This window comes from Bemisia tabaci, chromosome 6 (assembly GCF_918797505.1).
Source record: "Bemisia tabaci chromosome 6, PGI_BMITA_v3".
Classification (NCBI taxonomy): domain Eukaryota; kingdom Metazoa; phylum Arthropoda; class Insecta; order Hemiptera; family Aleyrodidae; genus Bemisia; species Bemisia tabaci.
The window spans coordinates 20224831-20247034 of NC_092798.1; the positions used below are offsets into that span (position 1 = coordinate 20224831).

The window sequence follows — 22204 nt, forward strand, 5'->3', positions numbered from 1 at the left end:
CAGCGTGTCGTCTGTCTCTATCACTTTGTCTATCAATATCAATAATCAGTAGGCTGATCGTTGAAATTGGTAGACAAAGTTATAGACAAATATGACAAAAATGATATAAAGGGATCCAATGGGTGGAAGCGGGTGGTTGCGATGGACAAAGGAGGGAGGTAATAGACTAATAAACGGCAACCCACGAGAGACCCTTCAGTTAGTCCACTATTTTCACCTTTACTGGTTAGTCTATCACCCACTATTACCTATTATATACTTATTACTTATTATACTTATTTACTATTTCCTTTGTCTATAACAACCACCAGCTTCCACCAACAGGATTCCTCCATATCCCTTTTATCTACTTTGTCTAGAGCTTTGTCTATCAATTTAAAAAATCAGCCTGAAATATTTAATTCTTTGGACTTAAGTCTTTCCACCAGAAACCGACTCAACTGTGATCCTCTTAAGCTGACCATGGAGCCGAAAGCAGAAGTCAACAGCACCGTTCAGCGTCACACAAAACAAATCCCAAGACCTTGCGACAGCCCCACATGTGCAGTGGCTACAACAGCATTGTAACCCCTTCAAGCTGACCATGCCATACCGAAACCCGAAGTCAATAATACAGTTCCGTCCTGCAGACAGTGGTCTTTTGAGATTGTGCAATTAATTAATCGAGAAGAAGGTTGGTGACTTACATGTGTCACGCTCGGCGGCACCCCCTCATAGCTCTGCGTTCCTCGCCTGTTACACAACCGAAAAAGATGATACGAATAGCCACAAAAATTAAACACATTGCGCAAGCTATTCAAGATGATCTCGTAACGTCTGGTACAGAGACATTGTCCCGCGGGAGGAGACAATGGTAGGACTCGAACAAAGCGAGCCGCGTAACTCGTTCATTATCCATTCTGCAGCAATTAACGGGACGCCATAGGAGCTCCTGCGTTTTTGACCAGCGTTTTTCTGCGAGTTTTGACGCAAAAGTAGGGGCAAATTAGTCTATTGTTAATCCGAGTTATAAGTGATGCACTTATATCTGGGACCCTTATTTGATACATTGGGCTCTGCCGAGAGCAGTTAGGTACATCTCGCGCAACAGAAAGTGGTCGATTTTTTTGTGCGTCTTTTGGTATTTTTCACGGGTTTTCTCAGTTTATAGTGTAGCAAGCGCATTTTCCTCCGATAAGTGTCGTTTACTCGGTCTTGTGAAATAGTGATGGTGCGTCTAATGTTTACTTGAGACATACCATAAAAATTTAATCGTGTTTACTCAAAGTTTATGTTCTTCACAGTTGGGATATTTTAATTGGTGAGTATCTTGATTGTAAACTGGATGGACGTGTTTAACTTTAAAGGTCTAGGTAGGGTAAAAAATAGATCTTAGCATCATCTAATTGAAATAAAAAGGTTCTATTTAGACCAAAATCAGCCTCCCATGAATTTTTGTTATTGTTTGTGACAATAGATGGTCTATCTTGGCGGTAAAACTCCCAAACCATCTATCTAGTTTGGAAATGTTAAAAATCTCCGTTCTGCATTTTATTTTATTTTTTAGAACAAATCAACTTCGTTCCTTGAAATTGTTTTTAGAATTTGCTTCGTGCTAAAGAAGAAAAATTACGGAGGTTATTGAGAATTGGACTACATTTTGCAATTTGGACCTATAGATTCTAGCCCGGTTTAAAAACAACGTATATGCCATTAGTTTCCCTGTGCACATAAGTGTTTTTCCAAATTGCAAAATGCAGTCCAATTAATGTTGAGTAGTTTCCATTTAAAAAATGAGATATGACAAGAAGTCTGCAACGTCGCAAACTGTACCTATGATTTGATACAGCCAGTTATCAAATCCCTTAAGTGAGATATACAGAGTGGGGGTCCAGACCTAAAGTGACAGGTTTTTTTTTTTCTAGGTTATGAACTTCTTTATCTTGTAGCTCCCCGAATTTCCTCAGGGGCTGAAAGGGAGGTCCTAACTTAGAAAATCGGGATCTCCGTCAAAATTATAAAATCAGAATCAAAAAGTGCAGGAAGTTTTAAACTATTTCAATATCCAAAGGGCCCAAGATCGGCCTAGTGCGGTTCGAAATATTGACTTAGCACAGAATTTAGAGGATAGGATCCTCCTCGGTAAAACACTAAATCACTAAATTGAAAAGGAGGCCCGAAAAAAGTATTTTAGTAGGTAATGGACCAATAGACAAGGTACGAATTTAGGCAATCAGAAACATGTTCATTGACCAAAATTTCATGAAGATCACAATTTGCGCAATGAAAATGATTGAAACCAACTCCTAACAAAAATACTAAAGGTTTTATTTCACATTGGTTACGAGAAATTTGAACTGCCCGCTCACAAGAAACTCAAAGCCCTATACATGAGTCAAATTGCGCACTACGACGGTTTCAGCAAGCTTCTCGATCGAGCAATGTTCATTTCCCACCCTGTGTCGTTCAAACTATAAGCAATTTACTATAGCTGAGCCAAAGCGTCAAGATTAAGGTTGCCAGATTTTCGTATCGCAGAGACTTTCATGATAACGTTTAGCACGCGATGTGAAGCACGTAGAGCATCGAGTTTTCATGAGCGGGTGGTTTGAATTCATGCATCAGGAATCATTAAATATCTTCGTAAGGAGTTGATTTCGGTAGTTTTCGTTGTGCGCAGCGTGTTTTACGTAAAATTTTGGTAGAGAAGCATGTAGCAGAATGCTGAAATTCGTACCTTGTCTAGTGGTCCATTGACCCTAAGGAATCCGAATCTGATGATACCGCAACCCCTTGGGGCCTCGCTGGTAAGAATAAAGTGGAACCCTAAAATTAAAAATTAAACTTGTCTATGGCATGTCCTAGGGATGTCGATACTCAGGGAAGTATCGATACTCGGTATCGATACTGGTATCGACTCTAAGCATCGATACCGGTATCGATCATCGAGCTGAAGTATCGATACTTATGAGGTATCGATACCATCGATACTATTTCTGAATTATGCCGTGATTCTGAGTGTGCATGTGTCTGTCGGCCGTTAAATTCCGCCAGATTTACGCCTCTCTCGAAAAAGCCCTGTTCGCGTCCTTAGTCAACTATTTTGAGCCCTTAACTACAGTTATCGAACTGAGCTTTTACCATTTTTATTGAAGTATAATCATCTTGAGAAACTTGATTATTCCGTCGTTTGTCACAGTGCATCATAAAGGTGAAATAGTGGGGAGAGAATTTTTTAAAAAAGAAAAAGAGGCCTTCTTCGTGACCAAATCAGATTAAGTATCGATACCGTCGATACTGGGGTCTTGGCATCGATACTGCATGGTATCGATATCGTGGAGTATCGATGCCGAGTATCGTTAAGTATCGATCGAAAGTATCGATACTTTGCAAGTATCGGATAAGTATCGACATCCCTAGCATGTCTAGTGCCCCATCTGCTTTGAGAGCTTCAGCACCGCCGCAGTGTGTCAAAACCCCAGTCTACAACAGACCTCTCGAAATCTTTGAATATAGATTTAGTAGTTTTCATGGTCATCAGTTTTTAGCAAAAAAAAACTCGTTGTTCACACTCCCCTGGATTTAAAAAATCTGACAGACGGTTTTGAGACTATTGTCATGCCCTCGCACACATCATATCACATCACATGACATAAAATTTAACGAGAGGTCATTTTTCCCCCTGGATACGTGAGAGAAAAATATATTTTTTAAAAAAAATTATATTTGAATGTTTCAGACGATGGGATTCTTGGTAGATAATTTTTTACTCCTATCACTCCTCCTACGAATATCAGCGATTTACGGAGCATTGCCAGAACACATAGAGTTACCACCGAAGTAAGTAACCTTATAAATGTACATTTACCTCCTACTTATCATTTTGACGAGGTTATTCCTTTGCAAGTACCACTTGTAAATACCACCAACGTAAAAGAAGGAAGTAAACATTGAGAGTCCTCGATAGCATTCATTTTATGAATATGTTTCATTTCATTTTTGATTACACTCTAATTAAAACGCTTGATCATTGTAACAGTTGCGAGGCATGAATGACTGATTATCGATATTTCTCCATTTGAAGCTATGGTAAAGAATCGATCATTAAGGTGTTCTTCTTGTAGTAGTTACGTTATACTTAAATAACATTTCTTTAAAAAATAAATAAATAAATAAAATGTGTTCTTTGCGAACATCCTGTCTAACGATCCTTTTTTATAGGCTTACATGACAGATCAACCAATACATTCCAAAGTAAACCACGCCACTGAATTGTAATACTTTGTCAGAATTTTCCATCGGAGTAAACAGGTAGCAAATGAGATTAATTATTCTGAGATAACCCCATCATTTTAGGGTCATTACTTTTATTCCGTCAAATTTCAAGACAGCACAAGTATTGAATTCTGATTTAAATACTGAATGTTTTAGACATCTTAAGCTATCTTTAAAATCCAGTATATGCGATTTCGGAATTGCTTTGACAAAACAGTTGTCATTTTTCCTTTGTCCAGGGAATTTTTGCCAAGCCCGGTGAAATATTTCTCGAATGAAGTGAATCGAGACACAAATACTGTCACAGACTCATCGCCTAATAGTGAGAAGCAGCAAGAGCCGAGGGTCGGGTACATTAACAATTCAGGTTACGGCAGCTCTGCAAGCGGTCTCGATTATGGTTCTGTAAGTTTATTTCAAAGTAATTTTTTTCGGAAAACTTTTTCAACATTAAAAGCGATGGCCAATGTGCGAAACTATGTACCTGCATTGCAGTGTCCACAAGTTTACGTTACTATGTATTTTTTCGAAGAGAACTAACTTAACTTCGTAGCTTGAAATTCACGCAGAATATTCTTCCAACAAAGAAGTAAAACCAAGGAAGTCCTCAAAAAATTACGTTGACTAGTTTTCTGAGGAAAAACTGAAATATGACAGGAACTCTGCAACGTTGCTAACGGAGGCACGCGGTTTAGGTCCAGTTACACGATCAAATTGAGCCATCAAACTGAAGCTCTGATTGGTGGGAAAAGACCTGAGGTGAGGATGCGACCAATGAGAGGCCCAATTTGATGGCTCAATTTGATCGTGTAACTGGACCTTTTTGCACTTTGACCATCAAATTAGCGAACTGCGTTAACTTTTTGTAGATAAAACCACACAAAACCACGCTGAGTCCATCGAAAATGTTTAACATCTACCTAAAGTTTACAATTTCCACAGTCCACATAGCGCATTATCAAATTTTTACCGCTTTGTGGGTATTTTTTTTGCAATTGCTGACACTTTGATTTGTCCAGAAGGAGAGATGTAAGAAAATCCTACTTAAATAAACATTCTCGCACATTGTTGTAAAAGTTCCTCGTACTCTTTTTATCCGGGAAATAGTAGAAACGACCGCTTTAAAACGGCTGAAGTCGTGTGCGAGGAAGTCGTGTTCACACTTTGTGGGATTGTATGTTTATTTGAGCTAGATTTCTCCTACAACTAACTCGTGGCAAACGTGATCGCGGGCAAGTGGTGACTGCAAAAAAAAATGCCGGCGGATCGTCAATTTCGGTTTAAAAATTTGTGATTTTATGAATTTTTTAACTTTAAACTTTTTTTATTTAAACTTTCAGGGATATTCCGGTGCCCCTGGTCTATACAGTCCAGTGCGATTGGACATCGGAGTCTTAGTCCTGGGTGCGATCGTTGGACTTGGTGCCATTATTATTATTCCGAAAATTCTAGCCCTCTTCGCAACAGGAATTAGCGCTTATGCTAGTCATGCCTATGGTCGAGGTAACATGAATTCATAAGTGAAATATGTTTCTTACAAAGCGCATGAAAGGTAATGATTAAATTCAAAGTTTGCGGTGGCAGTTCAAATCTGAGAGTGGGTAGAATTCAGATGCTAATAAATGTTTTAAAGTCCTCACAAATACAGCATGGTTAATTGTTTAAATAGTAAAAAAATTACAGAATTTTCCCGCAAAAGAAGTGCAATAGGAATGAATAGTTTTCCAAGCATTTATGTTAATATTACTTCCTCTCCGAGAAAAGTTCAGAAATATATGCTTCTTAATTTCGCACGAAAGAGAAGGTTGGCTGGTGCAATGAGCCACAGATCTTGGCGCCACGCTCGGATCTCGGTTAAAATCCGGGCCTTTCATCTCAGTATTCGTGAGAAATTGTTGCTCCTTTCAAACCATGGCAGTGTCGTTTATTAAACGTAAGACAATAAATACAAAAATTAAAATATGATTCTTGCTAAAAAAAAAAAAAAAAAAATATTGTTAGATTTTTTAATTTTTGTCGAAATTAAACCTAGAAATGGCGAAAAAGAAGTCCGATCTTTTCCGCCCAGGCTGGTCGTGTGTAAAATCCCTCTAATTCCTCATCTGGACGAACAAACTAACATTATATCTCAAGTTTCCATGCTCTAAGGATTATTTGTCAGTGCAAGTGGAATAGAGGAAAGCAAGAGTGCCTTCATATTGAATGCATGCAACACAGACATCTCTTGAGCAGGTATAGTTGTATCCGAACTTAGAAGGCGTTTTCATCTCCAATCGTTTGACACATTACGACCGTTTTTGCAATCGTACGGATCAGATTGTATTTAAGGGGAATTTTAGGGTACTTTTTTGACTCGCATTATCCGAGACAAATTGAATTTCTCTGAATTTGTTCGCGCTAATCTTCAGGTGAACCAGTGGATGCAGCTGGAATCATGGACATGATGGCAAAAATGGACGAAACTTTGTCAAATTACAACATCGATTCCTCTGCCTGTATGCAGAAGGCCGTCTGCTCATACTTCCAACCTCTCTCAACACCGCAAGGCAAAGCCGACAATGGATCTCCTATGCTCAAAATGGCTCTAAAGTAAGATTTTAATTTTCCATATTTCTTAAATTTAGTGGTGCTTTTGCGTGGACTTCAAGGGAGGCTTTTTCCTCAAAATGAAGGAAAACATATTTTTTTAACACCAAAAATTTAAGAGAGGCCTTCATTTTTTTAAATACTTAAATTAAATACGCTATGTAAATGTAATCTTCCCGAGACAAGACGCAGAGGGGAAAATCAAAATGGAAAAATAGAAGGGAAAAGATTTAACTTATTTTGACCCTTTGATGTATTACGATCTCAACTTAATCATGCGCATATTCATATCCACTTTAGTTTTCAGCACATTTTATCCATTTCAGTAATTTTATAAATAAGTGTAAACAGTGCATTGAGGTGAAGTACTTTTTCTGAGGTTGTATGTACATTTGAAAATGATCATAGCATGGTCAAAATTCGTACTTATCAACAAAGTGAGAAATACTATGTGAATCATCCGCAGTGATTCGCATGTTCATAGGCGTAGCTAGAGGAGTCCTGCCCCCCCCCCCCCCCAGAAATCTCGTGGCCTCCCCCAGAAAAACGGAATCCTCCATTCCTCACCCCCCCCCCCCCGGCTCTCTTCACCACGAGAGGTGGTCCCATGCCCCCCCCCCCCCCCCCCGAGAAATTTCCTAGCTACGCCCGCCCTCCGCATGTTTCTCATCAAAAGGAATATCTTTTGGAGAAAAATACACTGAAATAAAAGTTACGGGCTTTATAAACGTACCTTACGTTCCGGGTGGTGGAGCCGTAACTTCGATTACTCCGGGTGCTACGCCCGGCTCTTTTGGCCTTTGAGCCCGAAACGCGGACGGTAACTATGTCTATGTAACCTGTAAGTACGGCTTCCACGGCCAGTTTGTTTTCCTGTGTAATTGTACAAACTTGCTAAGAATGTTTTTTTCATTTATTTACAGTAGCGGACTTGTCAACTTCCTAATCGAAGGATCAAAATTCAAGAGAGCGGCAGACGAGGGAAAAGCTGGAGCAGATTGTAATCTAATGTACCCAGGCTGCCCATTCTCGAGACAAAATATATTTGCTAGTTTAAAGCATTTGATGGCTACTAATGCGGTCTGATAGAGTCCACGCCAAATAAGTTTGAACACTGTTCAAGATCGATAGAAAATCTGCCATCTTCAGTTTCGTCTCGGCACGAAATGCAAAAATTGAGATGTTGATTTTTCTGTCAAACTTTAAAAGTGTTTTTACTTATTTGGCGTCGGTTGTAATCATCACCAGTACAAAGAGGCTGGAATAACTACATTCTAACACATTAGATCAAATGTTCATAAGAAATAACGCCTTATGAATTTGCGGATGTTGTCAAATGTTCTCTAATAAAACACGAATTTTCTGTAAAACTAGGAACTTTTTTTCTTTAAAATTTTCAGAGAATTTGATCCAAATTTTCTCAACTCACCGGACAAATTGATGGAACCATTATAATGACATTTTCAAAATTAAAAATTTTATTTAGGGAAATTTGACAACGTACGAAAGTTTCCAGACTTTTTGTGCCAATGCTCATTTAAAGGAGATAGAATCAAACCAGACACTTTCATTTAATATTAAGAGGAAGGAGGGTGATATCAGGAATGACCTCAGGGACTCGGTACGTGTATCGATGGTGAAACTAGAAAAAAAAAATATGTCCCTCTATAATATTTCAGATTAAAAAATAAAATATTTTCCTCTATAATATTTCAGATTTTCTGTTATGTTGCCTACTTCTTTTGAAGGAAGACTCTCTATAAATTTTCCGAGAAATGTCACGTGATATTTTTTTTTCTCCTACATTATTTTCATAATACATTTTAAAAATCTTGTGCAACAATGTAATTAAAACACTAAATATTAATATGATATTTTTCTACTTTCGCCATCAATATGAAACTTACAGTGCGATCTCAGTATTTATTCTAAAAATATATAGAAGTACGATTTTTGTACGAGTCGGGGAAAGAAAAATAGCACACAGTATGCACCAGTAAAAATTAAAAAAATGGAATGGACATAGTTAATTAATATATTTACAAAAGGCTTTTAAAGTAGGTATATTTCATCGCATTAAGGCAATCGCGCGAATATTAAAAATGTGTAAATAAATTATGTGTTGAGGTTAGTAGGTATTTTAATACTTTTCATGAATTTTGAAGTAGGTAACTCCAACGATATTTTTACAGTTTTGTCTAAGCAAACTTCGTAGTTTTTACGATTTCGTTCAGACTCGTTTTCAATAAATGACTATGTAAAGAGAAAACAAATAAATAATAATTCCATAAAGCGTGTTATTCATTTAATTAGTTGCTGGTTCTTTTGAGTCTCGCTCCTTGGTCTTTAAAACTCGGCCTCAGAAATAAGACCTTACAAATAAACAAACGTAACCAACACAGCATGGTAATAGAGCAGGGGAAAAGATGCTCGCCGATGACGGCGCAGTGATACGACTATTCGTGCTTGATGGATGTCCGTGTTGCATCTGCAAAATTGAAGGTACGATGGCGCGAGGCATGAATTTGCAATGATCCGCTCTATGCTGCCGACAAGGTGTCGTTCAGATTTGGGAGGAAAGTTAAAAAATGAGGCCCGAATACGACTGTGTGTATATCTTCGGCTGTGTTTACACTCGATTTGTTCTCCTTTTTTTCCGATTTGATGACTAATTTTTTCAGTAGAATGTATTTGTAGACCAATGTCTAAAGCTCGTATGCACCGGCACCAGAATTTTTCCGGTAAAAACAGTAGGATCAATTTAACCTAGTTTGGGATTTTTTGGAGTAGTTGTTAAAACAAATCCCCTGATACACGATTTTCTTCTTCTTCTTTTTTCAATCTTATGCCTGATTATTTTTATAATGATCCATCTGCATACCTTGACCTAAAGCTGGTACGTACTGGCACCATACAACCTGCAGGCCTCGTGCTTTTGACGGGCCTCGGGTCAATATGGTCCGGCCTGGGCATGTAAGGGTTAACGAAGAAAGAAGAAGAAAAAAGAAAAACTTTCGAGCCATTATTTGCTGGGATTAGTAACACAGGTAAAGTCATTCAAACATTTCAATGCTCCATCTAGTTGTTCAATTTTTTTGCTCCTCAAAATCGTACACACTAAAAAAGCTGTAGCGATAAGTCATTGTTATTCATAAAAATAAACGGTAGATTTCCCATTGACTAAAGAAAAAGAGATGCACAAAATAAAAGAAGATTAAATTAGTGAAGGAGAAACCTCACCCCCCTCTCTTAGTATTCCGAATTTAACGCACGACGCGACGATCCGCAAGTTGCGCTCACGTCCATCGCACGTTGGCGCGTGGCGCAACGTAACGTAACAAGCGGGAATCAACCGAAACTCCGCTTAAATTCATGCAAGTTTAGAAAGCGCCTTCAAATATTCAAATATGCAACTTGCGCTAACCTCAACGCAATATCCAATGCTTCCCGTTTCTCAGCATGGGATTTTCGGGATCTTTTCGTCGTCTCCCGGACGAAGGGACGTAACTCCATTCCAAGGTCGTCAAATGGACTCAAACAATTACTTTTTTTAACAAAAATATATCCGTGCATATTTTATCCAAAAAGTTTCTGATTTTTGCATGAAATCCTAGCAAAAATCGGTGAAATTTTAAAATAGAAATGCCGAAGATTCTCACGTTTGATATGCTTTTTGCGAGATGAAATTTGGCAATATTGAAATGGAGTTACGTTCTTTCGTGAAGGAAACGACGTTTAATTCTCATATTTGACACTTTGGTGTGGTTCATCAAGTGCAGGAAACTGTTACAAATGCCACGAACGATGACATTTCTTGCCTCTTAGACAATGCTCAACAACTTTTAAGAGGTGAGACTTTCACGATCGGATTGTTGCAACGGTTTGATAGAATCATTCTATAGAGAGACTTATAAGTAATTCAGAGAAGTCCGCATGTTTGTATTGTGCAAAAATGAGTGAAGAGTCATCCTTTATTTTTCCAATACACCAATTGACTAAGCATATTTGCAGTCTTCGTCGTGCAGTGTACAGCTCCTCATCTTCAACACTCAAAAGCGTGCGCGGAGAATTTTTTAGTACGTGAGCTAGATCGAGCGAATCCACGGTACGTCGAACGTAGGAACTCTGATACCCAGGGTTGCACGGATGAAATGAAAAATGTGAAATTTGGAAATTTCCGTGAAATATTTCATGAAATTTCACAAAGTTGTAAAAATATGACAAATATAAAGCATATTTTTAGGGACAGGACATGCAGCACACATTAAAAAACACCAAAAAGCAAAAGCCAGTCGCCTTTCATTTGATATCGCATTTAATTTCGAAAAATATTTTTCATATTTTTCTGTTCAAGATTTTATTTTTCATGAAAAATTGCGACCCTGCATACCCCCCTTTCCCTCCCCTCCTCCCAGGTGAATACAGTCCAGACGGTCTTTCTCGCAAATTTTCGCCGAATTCGCCTCGCTCAAAGCACCTACTTGAGTGAATTTGTGCCCATATCAGGAAACTTACAACGTCGCGATCTCAAATACAAATTGTTCTATCTTAATCTTAAATATTGTATTTGTCAGTCATTATGGGTACAGGTACTTATATTTTATTTTTTGGTTTAATTAAAAATGACAGCCACAGACCAATGATTGAGAAAAGGTCGTACAAGAGATCAATTTTAAAGCCTTTAAATAAGTTCAAAAGTCCTATTTCAAATTTTTGACTGATTCCGATGTATCGATGAAAATGGTCACTTAAAAATCAGTATGTTCGAACTTATTCAAGGTTTCGAAAAACAGTTTTTGGAAAAATTTATCACGCGGTGACAGATCTGGAGACTCACATTTCGATTTTTCCAAAATAATTTTCCTGGTTGTTAGAATTTTGAATCTGAATGCATCACGCCGTGCATTCACCCTAAAGTGGCAATTTGTTAGTTTATTCCTGTGAAATTTTGTCTAAAAGTGAGTGAGAGAGATGGATGAAAGCGTCACAGACTCACGAACAGTGGCGTGCCGTGAATGATCGATTATCGATATTTCCTCATTTAAAGCTGTGGTAAAGAATCGATTATCAAGGTGTTCGCTGCGAACACCCTATTTATCGATTCTTTTTCATAGGTTCAAATGGTAGATCAATCGATATATCGCAAAGCACGCCACGCCACTGCTCACGAAGTAGTATGAGCCTCGTCGATTTCGCGCTCTAACGAGGGTCAGATTCGCTCAACCACGGCGATAATCGACTCTATCAATATTTTAGATATGAATCATGACGTCAGACGGAGCTCCTCTGTGTTACGGTCGTGCAGTTGAAGTGATTTATTCTGCATTTTTGCGTGTGAACGCTTATGATCAACAAATGGTCATTTCGTGAAACCGCTTCACACCCAGCAGGATGGTAATTTTAATTCGATTGATTTTAAATTTGTTAAATTTTAATTCATTCAATTTTTTTTTTGGGTGAGGAGGGTAGGGAGTGTATAGATGAGGATATTAAAGAAAAGGCAAAATTTCATTGAAATTTCCCCTGATTTGCGCCATGGGCGGAATAGGGGGATCGCCCCCCCCCCCCCACAAACATACTTTGCCCCTACCGAGAAATTCGAGGGATTTTCATCAAAAAGTGCGTTGCTCATGTTTCATCCTTGCAATTGTGGTTCGATTCATTTTCTTGGTAAAAATAGCGAAAATTCAGCTTTATAAGTCTGTAATTTTTTAGCATGCGCCTTCAGTGAAAAATACAAAAAAAAACCAGCGGCGATTTTGCAAGTTGGTGACACTATTTTTCGTCCATTTAAATCCATTGAAAGTATCGATTGTATAGGCGAGGCAAACTGCTTCACCAAGAATCGATTGTTTAACATACATTCAAATGGAGGCAAAATATTGTTGCCAACTTTTAAGAATCGCCACTTAACTGCAGAATACGTCACCTTGCAGTCCTTGCACCCCCGCCGCACTCTCTGAATGGCCGGCAGTCAATTTTAATTTGCTAGGTTTTTAAACACTTGTCGCCATGCGCAGTCAGTGGTATGGGCCGAAGAGGGGGGGGGGGGAGAGTTAGGGGGCCTAGAACTTCTATTTTTTTTAAAACAAATTTTTAAGTCATTCTTTGAATGAGTAAACGTTGGACACATCTCCTTCCTCATCCCATGAAAAAATTTTGGTTAGGCCTCTGTATGTGCGTAGTTCTTGACCTATAGAAAAAATCGATCAGGCAAGTGGGAAAACATAGTGGATTTTCAATTATATAAGATTTGAAATAAAATTCTTAAAAACCAAAAATTACAAACTATATGATGAAAAAAAAACTTAAATAAAAAAGAACTGAAATAAATAAATAATTTAAAAACCTAAAAAAATCATGATATGGTCTTGAAAGCAATTACCCTCCGTTAATTTAACACGGATTGAAGTAATAAGAAAAAAAAGGGCACAAAAAATTCGGTCTGAAAAGCGCTATTTGGCAGCTATGGCAGGCGTCCATGAAATTCAGGGCGGGGTATGGGTGAGGCGGCAACCCTGCATACCGGTCAGCTGATCGGTTTATTTCAATTCAATTCAAGTTCCAAGCAAAGCTAAGCTATCAAGCTTATCCCTTATCTATTTATATTTTACAAGTGTGATATTTTCCAACATTTCAGCTTGAATCAAGTGTGTTTTTGCGGAAATTTCTGTTACAATGTCGAAACCGTTCGAATATCCTACGAATTCTTTATAGTGCGGGTTGTTTCACTTCTTGTTCGCATTTAGTGGATGGCCTATAAAATTTTCATTCTGGCATGTTCCCCTGTAATTGCTAAGAAGTTTCTGATGTGGTGAGTGGAAGTTTTTTAATTCAATGTGTTCTTCACACTTGGAAACTCTCTTATTCAACTATGTTTTTTGCAACAATGTGCTCATGATCTGGGAAAGCAAGAGAGAATGTCTTATATGCTGTTAATTTTAAAATAACTTCACCTTGAATCTTTCATCTCGCATAAGTTGCAAAATAATGCAAATTACCTCTTCTGAATGCCTGAATTATTCCTGTCACTTATCGCCGATAAATTGCAGTCTTGTATTAATTCAGGCTCATTAATCCACTCACAATGTTTGCCTTCCAAGTTGTGGTTCATCCCTATTATTTTTGAACCATGTTTGGTATTGCCACAGCCATGGTGTTGATGAAGTGAGGTTAGGTTTGGCCATGCCAATATTCAGAACCCTAAGGCTAAGTCTACGTTACTTTATCTATCACGAGGAAGCTTCTTTGCAATTTTCATCTTGTTTGTGAACATAATCATTACTTTTCCCCTCAATTTTCACTCATCCAAATTTAAACCGTTAATTGATCCACTCCGCCAATTCATCATACTTTTACTCTCGTCTTACAGTGTGAGCTATTTCCTCTCTTATCAATTTTTCCAGCAATCTATTCTATCTTCTTGCCTTTGAATGAATATTCATTGAAACTCTTCACCTTAAGTAATACTCTTCTCAATTAGTTTCCGAAAGCAAAACTGTATTCATATTCAGAATGGCCATTCTACGAATCTCCTTCGCAATTTGTTCGACACGATCATTATTTGTCATCAGTTGAGTTCCGTTAAGCCCATGGAATAATATGAGGAAAAAAACAAAGACAGCAATCAGATCGAGAAATGTAAGTAATTTTTTCCAAAATTGTATCTCTTGCTTTTTCCCTTCAAGTCTCTTCGCTTCACTATGTTTTCCCTTTTGGATTCCTGCTCATAATGGTGGTGTGTTTTGTCTGCAAATTGTGGAAAATGGGTTTTGTGTATCCAGTTTGGGGAAAATTATGGTCGTAAAATAGTTCCCTATGTGAAAGAAACTTTCTCTGTTCCACAGATAGACCCATAGATTAATAGAATTCTCACAGAAAATTGAAAAGTCGCAATGGGTGCCGTCGAAGAATCACTCTTACGCAATATTCGACAGTTTTATGTTGAAGTAGTGCGAATGAATAGAGTTGATTATTTTTTCGTCTCAATGCATATCACAGCCCATTCTAACGTCTCAAAATTTAAAGGACAGGCTTTACTTTTATATGCATGTAAATTTACAACCAAGCAAGTTTCCCCAAAAATGGAGAATTTTCATCTTATGACAAACCGAACTAGGTAGGTGAAATTCTTGGGAGACTTTTCATAGATCTCGTGTCCAGAGTTGCGCGGTCTATGACGATTTTTAAAAAAATCCGATTAACTTACGCCACCATTAAACAAGTTGATTTCAATAGTGATTCACAAGGGATAGCAATAGGCTTACTAAGTCGGTATTTTTCCAATAAGAGTAAATCATACCCCTAGGTGGCATTCAGTAAGTAGTTGGTAGTGTAGATATTTCTATTTTTCATCATTAAACTGTAGGCAACCATTTCTGAACACGCACAGCTTAAACAGTATCCATGACAGTATCGGAATGACTTATCTGGAGTGTGATGTTTCAAAATTTTCTTTACCATCTAAATCTACGAAGAGAAATTTTTGGACCTCTTTATGTGATATTTTTACCGGACGTATTTAACTGGAGAAGAAAAATCATAGATATATTTTTAAGAAATTATGAGTACCTTAATGAGTATTACCTTTCCATTCTGAACATGATGTGAGGTGGAAAGTCTGAAGCGTTGCACTCCAAGATACACTGTTTTCAAGATTACATATCAATATGCACAATCAGTAGGGATTAGCATTGTGATAATGTTTAAGCTCTCATATCCACTAGCCAAGTCAAATCTGATGATCATGCACCTAAGTGCGTACAGTGAAGTAGCTGATTGTCAAAGCAGGGACTTGCTTAACGGTAAAAAAAATGGCTGATTATAACTGAGATATACCATTTCACATTACCTCATTTATAACAATAAATGTAAGCCTTGAAAAATATTAGTAAGTGCTCTTCAGGAAAAGCATGAATCAATGAATTTTCTTGATGCTCAGCCACTCTCTCTCTCTTAGGTATCAAGTATCCATTATCTGTTCATAATCTTTCTCTATCATTTGTTCTTTTTTTTTTCTCTCGCCTAATACCTACTACAATCGCATTCTATTCCTCCCTCACTCACCTATTTTTTTTTTTTTTTTTTTTTTTTTTTTTACAACAGCCCTCAAACTAAGCTTCTATTGATTACAATTCTGCCGTGCCAAGTGAAACCCTGTATGAACCTTCAGCCGTTGCCAAAATCTTCAGATAAAATACTAATTTTCAAGAATATATGTGAATCGGACAATTTAATCTAAATTATCTAAAAATTTCACGGGAAATTATGCATAATTTTCCTCTAAAGTACCTGTTTTATCCGGGAAATTTGGCAACTCTTGAATGTTCATACTGCGTTTTACCTTAGCACGGAAGGATCGTACCACATATTCAGCAGCGTATCCAGGATTTTGTCGAGAGATATGGTTACTACCCGCCAGGGCTGGGAGTTACAGAATACCTAAACCAGAGAAAAAGGTCTGAGGGCCATCTTTAAAAATGTTTTCTAGACTCCTACAGGATTTCACTCAACACATTTCTTAGTGGGAAATGTCAATAAATTAGACCTTTTCTTCACTTTTTATGGTTTTTAGGTGTTAATTAGACCTTTGAATTTCCTTTTTCACTCGCTTAACTCCGATGAGCTTAAATACTCATGTGCACTTACTTATTTAAGGAGGGAGGGGTGGGGGTTACTATCGATCTCAGAGGGTGGCAGTAATCTCAACTCAAACTATTTACCTGTTCTTACTGGATACGCTGCTGTGTATATTTACAAGAATGGACCACTAGACAAGGTACGAATTTCAGCATTCTGATACATGCTTCTTAACCAAAATTTCACGTAGAACACGATGCGCACAACGAAAATTACCGAAATCAACTCCTTACGCAGATATTCAATAATTTTGATGCGTGAATTCAAACCACCCGCTCATGAAAAACTCAATGCTCTACGAGATTCACATCGCGCGCTAAACGTTTATCATGACAGTCTCTGCGATATAAAAATCTGGTAACCTCAATCTTGACGCTTTGGCTCAGCTATAGTAAATTGCTTATGGTTTTAATAACACATGGTGGAAATGAACATTGCTCGATTGAGAAGATTGCTGAAACCGTTGTAGTGCGCGATTTGACTCACGTAGAGCTTTGAGTTTCTTGTCAGCGGGCAGTTCAAATTCTTCGTGACCAATGTGAAATAAAAACGTTAATATCTTCCTTAGGAGTTGGTTTCAGTCATTTTCGTTGCGCGAATCGTGTTTTGCGTGAAATTTTGGTTAAGAAACATTTATCAGAATCCTTCAATTCGTACCTTGTCTAGTGGTCCATTCGTCATCGTTTCCTTATGTTTAACCTTCATGCATTTCGAGTGTAGGCATTGGTGTATCTTTATTAAATTTTTTGATCTTCAATTCCTCGTCGTGAAGTAAGTTTCGCTGGAAATGAACGTTTTTAATACTGACTGAGGAAGTTTTAGCTGAGAAAATTCCTTTAGAACATACCTAGTAACTTCTCCTTCGAAAACTTGTCTCCGTGATCGCATGAAACATTGAGTTCGTAAAATTTTGACTTAAGTTCCTGATCACTGAAAAAACCAAGAAGGCGTGTAGTCAGTAGTTCGTGTTTGTGACTAACCAGCTAATCAGTCGGTGACTAGAAAACTTTCGAATCTCCAGGAAAAAAATACCCGCCGGTTAGGATCGCGGCTTGCCTAACCGTTGCATTGAAGGCACTCGCGACCGAACGTTGCCCTCGGCTTTTGCTCATGCGCGATCAGTTCAACATCGTGTCCTTCCTCCTTTATCGAATATTTTGATTTCCAATAGGAATCTTTATTTCTGGCCCATTTTAGAAACGACACACATGCCATTGGTTTCCCTATGCAAATATGTGCTTGTATAGGAGAGCCAAAGTTAGTGGTTCCTTGTTGCAAAATGTAATCCATTTTATCGTTCTCTGCTCACTACTCAGGCACAGTTGGAATTTGATAACCGTAATGCGATGGTAAACGAAACAAATTCGAGCTATTATAGAGGCTTTGAGTTATCGTCAGGGATGAACATTTTTTTTTTCTAACGTTCCCATTTATTAAGTTGATTTTCATATTTTAAAACTCCCTTTTTCCAAATTCTTCAATTTTTCTTTCTCTTCCTTTTTTGAATGTGAGTGACCAGAGAACATCAGGGCATTATGCATGGACGAAAACGAGAAACAGTACAAGAAACACGAGGGATATCCTCAGTGACAAAGAATTTAGTGTTACGCGCAGTATCCAGAAAAACATAGACAATTTCAAAAGGGAAGGGTGTTTTGGAAAAAATCGTTATTTGTAAGCAATCTGCGGAAACCCCCTGAAACAATCAAAATTTTCAGACGGTATCGGTTGGCGAAAATTTGGAGGCTTCTTTGGCTGAATTTGAATGATCTCACAATTGAACGTATTTCTGTCAAACGGAACTATGTGCATTAAGATATGAGCCCTGAGACCCATAAGAATATATGCATAACAGGGCTCACGTCACAATGCGCCTAGTTCCGTTTAGCAGAAATACGTCCATTTTCCCACGTCCCAACACCGAGGAGTCGAGAGACACAATCAGGAGTTCTCAATTATTTGTGTATCATAGTACTTTTTAGAAAGTACTATGAAACATGTAGGTTACGTTCCTCAGACAGAATAGATACGTTTTTGGTTGTTGGAACTCTAAAAATTGGTGAAGTTCAAATAAAGAGGTTACCAAATGTTTGGATATTAACCATTTCTTATTTTTTTCTAAATACGCATTCCTAGTTGGATGCGATTCGGACGGATGTGAGAAAAAAAGTTTTTCTAGACCGTGAACTCTAACTTTTAGATTACTCAAGCTTTAGCGCACTCCATTATACAATCATGGTCAGTACGAGTACTCTGAGAAGAACATTTTTTCATCGCAGTAATTTTTTTTAACTTGACGCTGTTATCAGCAAGAATAGAACTACACCAAAGGATGCACTTAGACGTTCTAGTTTACATGACTTTCCTTGTGTCAGGGTTTCGTCAATTTTGTCGACGTGGTTTTATATCTCTTCAGTTGGTCCAGCTAAGGCTCAATGCTAGAGTGATACAAATTGTACATCTTATCTTATCTTATCATGCTTCATAAGCTTTAGTAAAGATCGAAATCAGCTGAGGATCATAACCGAGGTCTTTAATATTTAATGTTTTAATGTAAAGCGCGCTTACATTAAGAAACATTCAGCCGTAGCGTGCAATCTTAACCTTCAGATTATTATGCAAAATTTCATAAATTTAAGTTTGTTGAAACTTTTTCACAAAGTTCACGAGACCGTAAAACGTCTAGAAAATAATACCATGAACTTAAGTTTGGTATCTTGGATAAAAAGGTAACAGTCGAAGTACAGAATTTCAATTCCCGGCCATTTATTGCGGCTTGTATCCTCAATACCTGAAACTCCTATGAAACCTTCCGAAGCTGTTTCAGCCAAATATTATCTACTTTCGGGTGAAAATTCGAAAAATAGAAAGTTCTATATTCTATCCACCCTGGTAAAAATTGACGATAGGAGCTGCGTTTCAAAATACCATAGGAGTTCTTAAAGCCGACTAAAGAAGGCTATTGAACATCATATAGCTGGGCTGTAGAAAGCGGAGCAAATCATATAGCCGGGCTATACGAAGCTATAAAAAAGTATACAGTCGGGGTATAGTTCCTATCGCCGGGCTTTACACTTTATCGCCATTGGCTATAAAAGGCTATAAGAAATTGTGCAGAAATTCGTGTGCTTTGGAAATCATTAAGTTTGCTACGGAACTACCTTAATATTTACAAAACATACATTATATTTTCCTTTAAAGCATATTTTTTTTTCATCAATTAAAATGAGAATAATCCATATAGAGTGTGCAAACATTTCAAAATCATGAGTTGAAAAACGCTGACTCCGCGAGATTAAATATTAGAGCCTAACACAAAGCGGAGCGGCGACGCACTGGCGCCTACAAACCTAACAGAGATACTTCACGCATTGCGCAATGCGTGAAGTATCCCTGTTAGGTTTGTAGGCGCCAATGCGCGTTTCGCGCTCTCTGCCCGCCCGCCGCGCCGCGCCGCAGCGTGCCACGGCGTCTGAAGCAACTATTTCACACCAGATGTATTGCACAGTATTATAAGAAATTGAAGGCGCTCCAACATATTAAAAATGACAGGCATCCTTCAAAAGTACGGAGCTTTCCTTGCAAAATAAATCAAGATACTTCGGCACAAAAAGAGAGCGGTAGTCCAAAAACTAACTAAGTCCTAGTACTCGTATTTAGTAATTTAGTAACGTTTAGCATAAACTTCATTGTCTGGCTGTTGCCTAATCGCCATCGGCTATAAAAGGATATAAGAAATTGTCTAGCCGGCTACAGAAGCTATTGGAAATCTTACAGCCGGCTTTAGGTCTATAGTATTTTGGAACACACATTCTACTGCCAATTTTTACCCGGGTACTTTCAATTTTTTTTTTTCGTTTTCTACTAATTTACGCAAAGCTCACTGTTAACGATTTTTTTCGTAACGATTTTCAGCCGAATTTCTAAGTGAAATCTTGACCACAATTCTTTCACCAGTCCTCTTTGCCAGCAGAAACCCGAGCGACACCAACCAGTGCGGAGCACAAAATACTCTTTTTGTGAAGTTAGTTCTTTTTTTACGGAGCGGATGCCATCCCGCATGGATCGTTTTCGATACATCAAGTAGGTGAGATTGTATCGATATCGATTGGTTCAACATGTAAACATAGCCTCAAAAGTCAATCGAGTAATCTGAGGAAACGGGGTTTTTCTGATAGATTTTTGATTCTTATGAGTACTAAATGGCATCGCAAGGTGAAATAGTTAGGAATTTTCTCATTTTCAGCTTTTCCGACTGAAGTCCTGAAAGTTTTGTTTGAGGTTATGTTCTATTGTTTTGAACCAAACGATACATCGAACCACTTTCGAAAACGATCTATTTAAATCGCTCGGGTTTTCTGGGGGCAGAAGAAGGGTCATTCAATAACCATGTAACGCTAAACTGGGGATTTTTCGACCCACCTCCCTCAACGTAACGCTTTTGTAACTTATGCCCCTGCACTGAAAAACATAATCACGACTAGCTCTCCTCCGCCCCCCCTCTCTCTAGAGCGTTACGCATTTTATCACTCCGGGTGTGAAATGCACTCCGGATTTCTTTCACAGCTTTTCAGAAGTGAATAATCCTTCTCTCACCAGCATTTTCCGGGTTTTTATGGAGTCAGCCTCTTCCCTCTCCCTTCTGTCTTCTCAACTACGCCAATGCACTGTGAGGTAAAGATTCCAATGTGATGCATTTCTCTCTTTCAATTTTTTTTTCTTTTTTACGGGACCATTCTGTCGTGTCTTTTCGTATGGATTCAAGGGCTTCAGATTTGTTTCCAATTTTTTATTATAGAGGAAATGCGTTCGTCGCTTGCGACTTTCGTGAAAATGTGCGCAAGGCAGGGCGCTTGTTATGACGTGCAGAAATCGGTCTTGCTTCGCTAATTAAGTCTTAAGAGTCAAAGTCAGTTTGAGTGCATCGCAACTTTGTATAGATATTGAAGCGTTTTCCTCGTTCAGCTATGAGCCCTATGATTAATGCTCGATCTGCCTCGAGCTTTTTTCACCATGTACTCCAGATCGGTCAAGAGGAGCTTGTAACCGTCCGAGTTTGTGATTCGCTGGAACGAACACTGACACGTCTAGTTTCTAAAACGATATACAATCTCAACGGTAACGTTTCACTGCATGACGTTAATTGCGTTAACTTTTCCGTGCATACTCCAAGTTTTTAGGGGGGAATCCCTCTAGGGGGTTGTAATTTTTACAGGATGACCACTAGCGGCGATTTTTGCCTGTTGGCAACACTGGGTTTCCTCCTTGTAAATTCGTGAAAAACATCGATTCCAGGCGAAGCAGGCTGCTTCACCTGAAAACTATTGTTTCACATACCTACAGAGTGATCCATAAATCCCGCACCACATCTATGACCCTTTGGGTTTCGGCCCCTTTTCAGAGTGCCTCCTTTGAAATTTTGGGCGGTCTCACAAGTTGTTTTCTTTGACCTAGAGAATCACTCTCAAAAGTTCAAGTCTCTGTCTTTATTTGTTCAAAAGTTACAGGGGTGGTGCTAGTGATGTGGGACTTTTTGATCACCCTTTACCTTCTTTGAAATACAAGGAAAAACAGTTTGGTCAAAATTGCTAGAATCGCAATCATGACTAAAATATCCTGTTGAAAAATAAATGCTGTTTCAAGTGATGATGCTGATCTATTTTTCTAGTAAAAAATAAAGCATGCTCGAAAATTTTTAAACATCGTGATTTGAAGCTTTTGGTTT

The 22204-nt window shown here is 38.2% G+C and overlaps 3 protein-coding genes across 7 annotated transcripts in view; 2 read left to right on the forward strand and 1 right to left on the reverse strand.

The window, feature by feature from the left end:
• Window positions 1-22204, reverse strand: part of LOC109041863 (uncharacterized) — a 33835-nt gene that overhangs the window by 8872 nt on the left and 2759 nt on the right. Inside the window, exon 1 of one of the 2 annotated variants that reach the window (XM_072301342.1) lies at window positions 15427-15734. The exons of the other annotated variant lie outside the window; for it this stretch is intronic. Within the exon in view, the coding sequence (XP_072157443.1) occupies window positions 15427-15443 (17 nt within the window). The 5' untranslated portion in view covers window positions 15444-15734. Of the gene's footprint in view, window positions 1-15426; window positions 15735-22204 lie in introns of those variants that run through there. 2 annotated transcript variants of the gene reach the window in all.
• On the forward strand, window positions 827-9132 carry LOC109041857 (DM4/DM12 domain-containing protein Desiccate). Its single transcript, XM_019058348.2, has 6 exons — window positions 827-1300; window positions 3719-3819; window positions 4494-4659; window positions 5595-5757; window positions 6663-6843; window positions 7764-9132. The coding sequence occupies exons 2-6, from the start codon at window positions 3722-3724 to the stop codon at window positions 7924-7926; spliced, it is 771 nt and encodes a 256-aa protein (XP_018913893.2). The 5' UTR covers window positions 827-1300; window positions 3719-3721; the 3' UTR covers window positions 7927-9132.
• The window catches only part of ERR (estrogen-related receptor), a 68519-nt gene continuing 59712 nt past the window's right edge, over window positions 13398-22204 (forward strand). The window contains exons 1-2 of one of the 4 annotated variants that reach the window (XM_019058273.2): window positions 13398-13654; window positions 14213-14481. In XM_019058273.2, the coding sequence (XP_018913818.1) occupies window positions 14443-14481 (39 nt within the window). In that variant the 5' untranslated portion in view covers window positions 13398-13654; window positions 14213-14442. The remainder of the gene's footprint in view (window positions 13655-14212; window positions 14482-22204) is intronic. The other 3 variants (XM_019058264.2, XM_019058282.2, XM_019058335.2) reach the window with 3 other exon arrangements.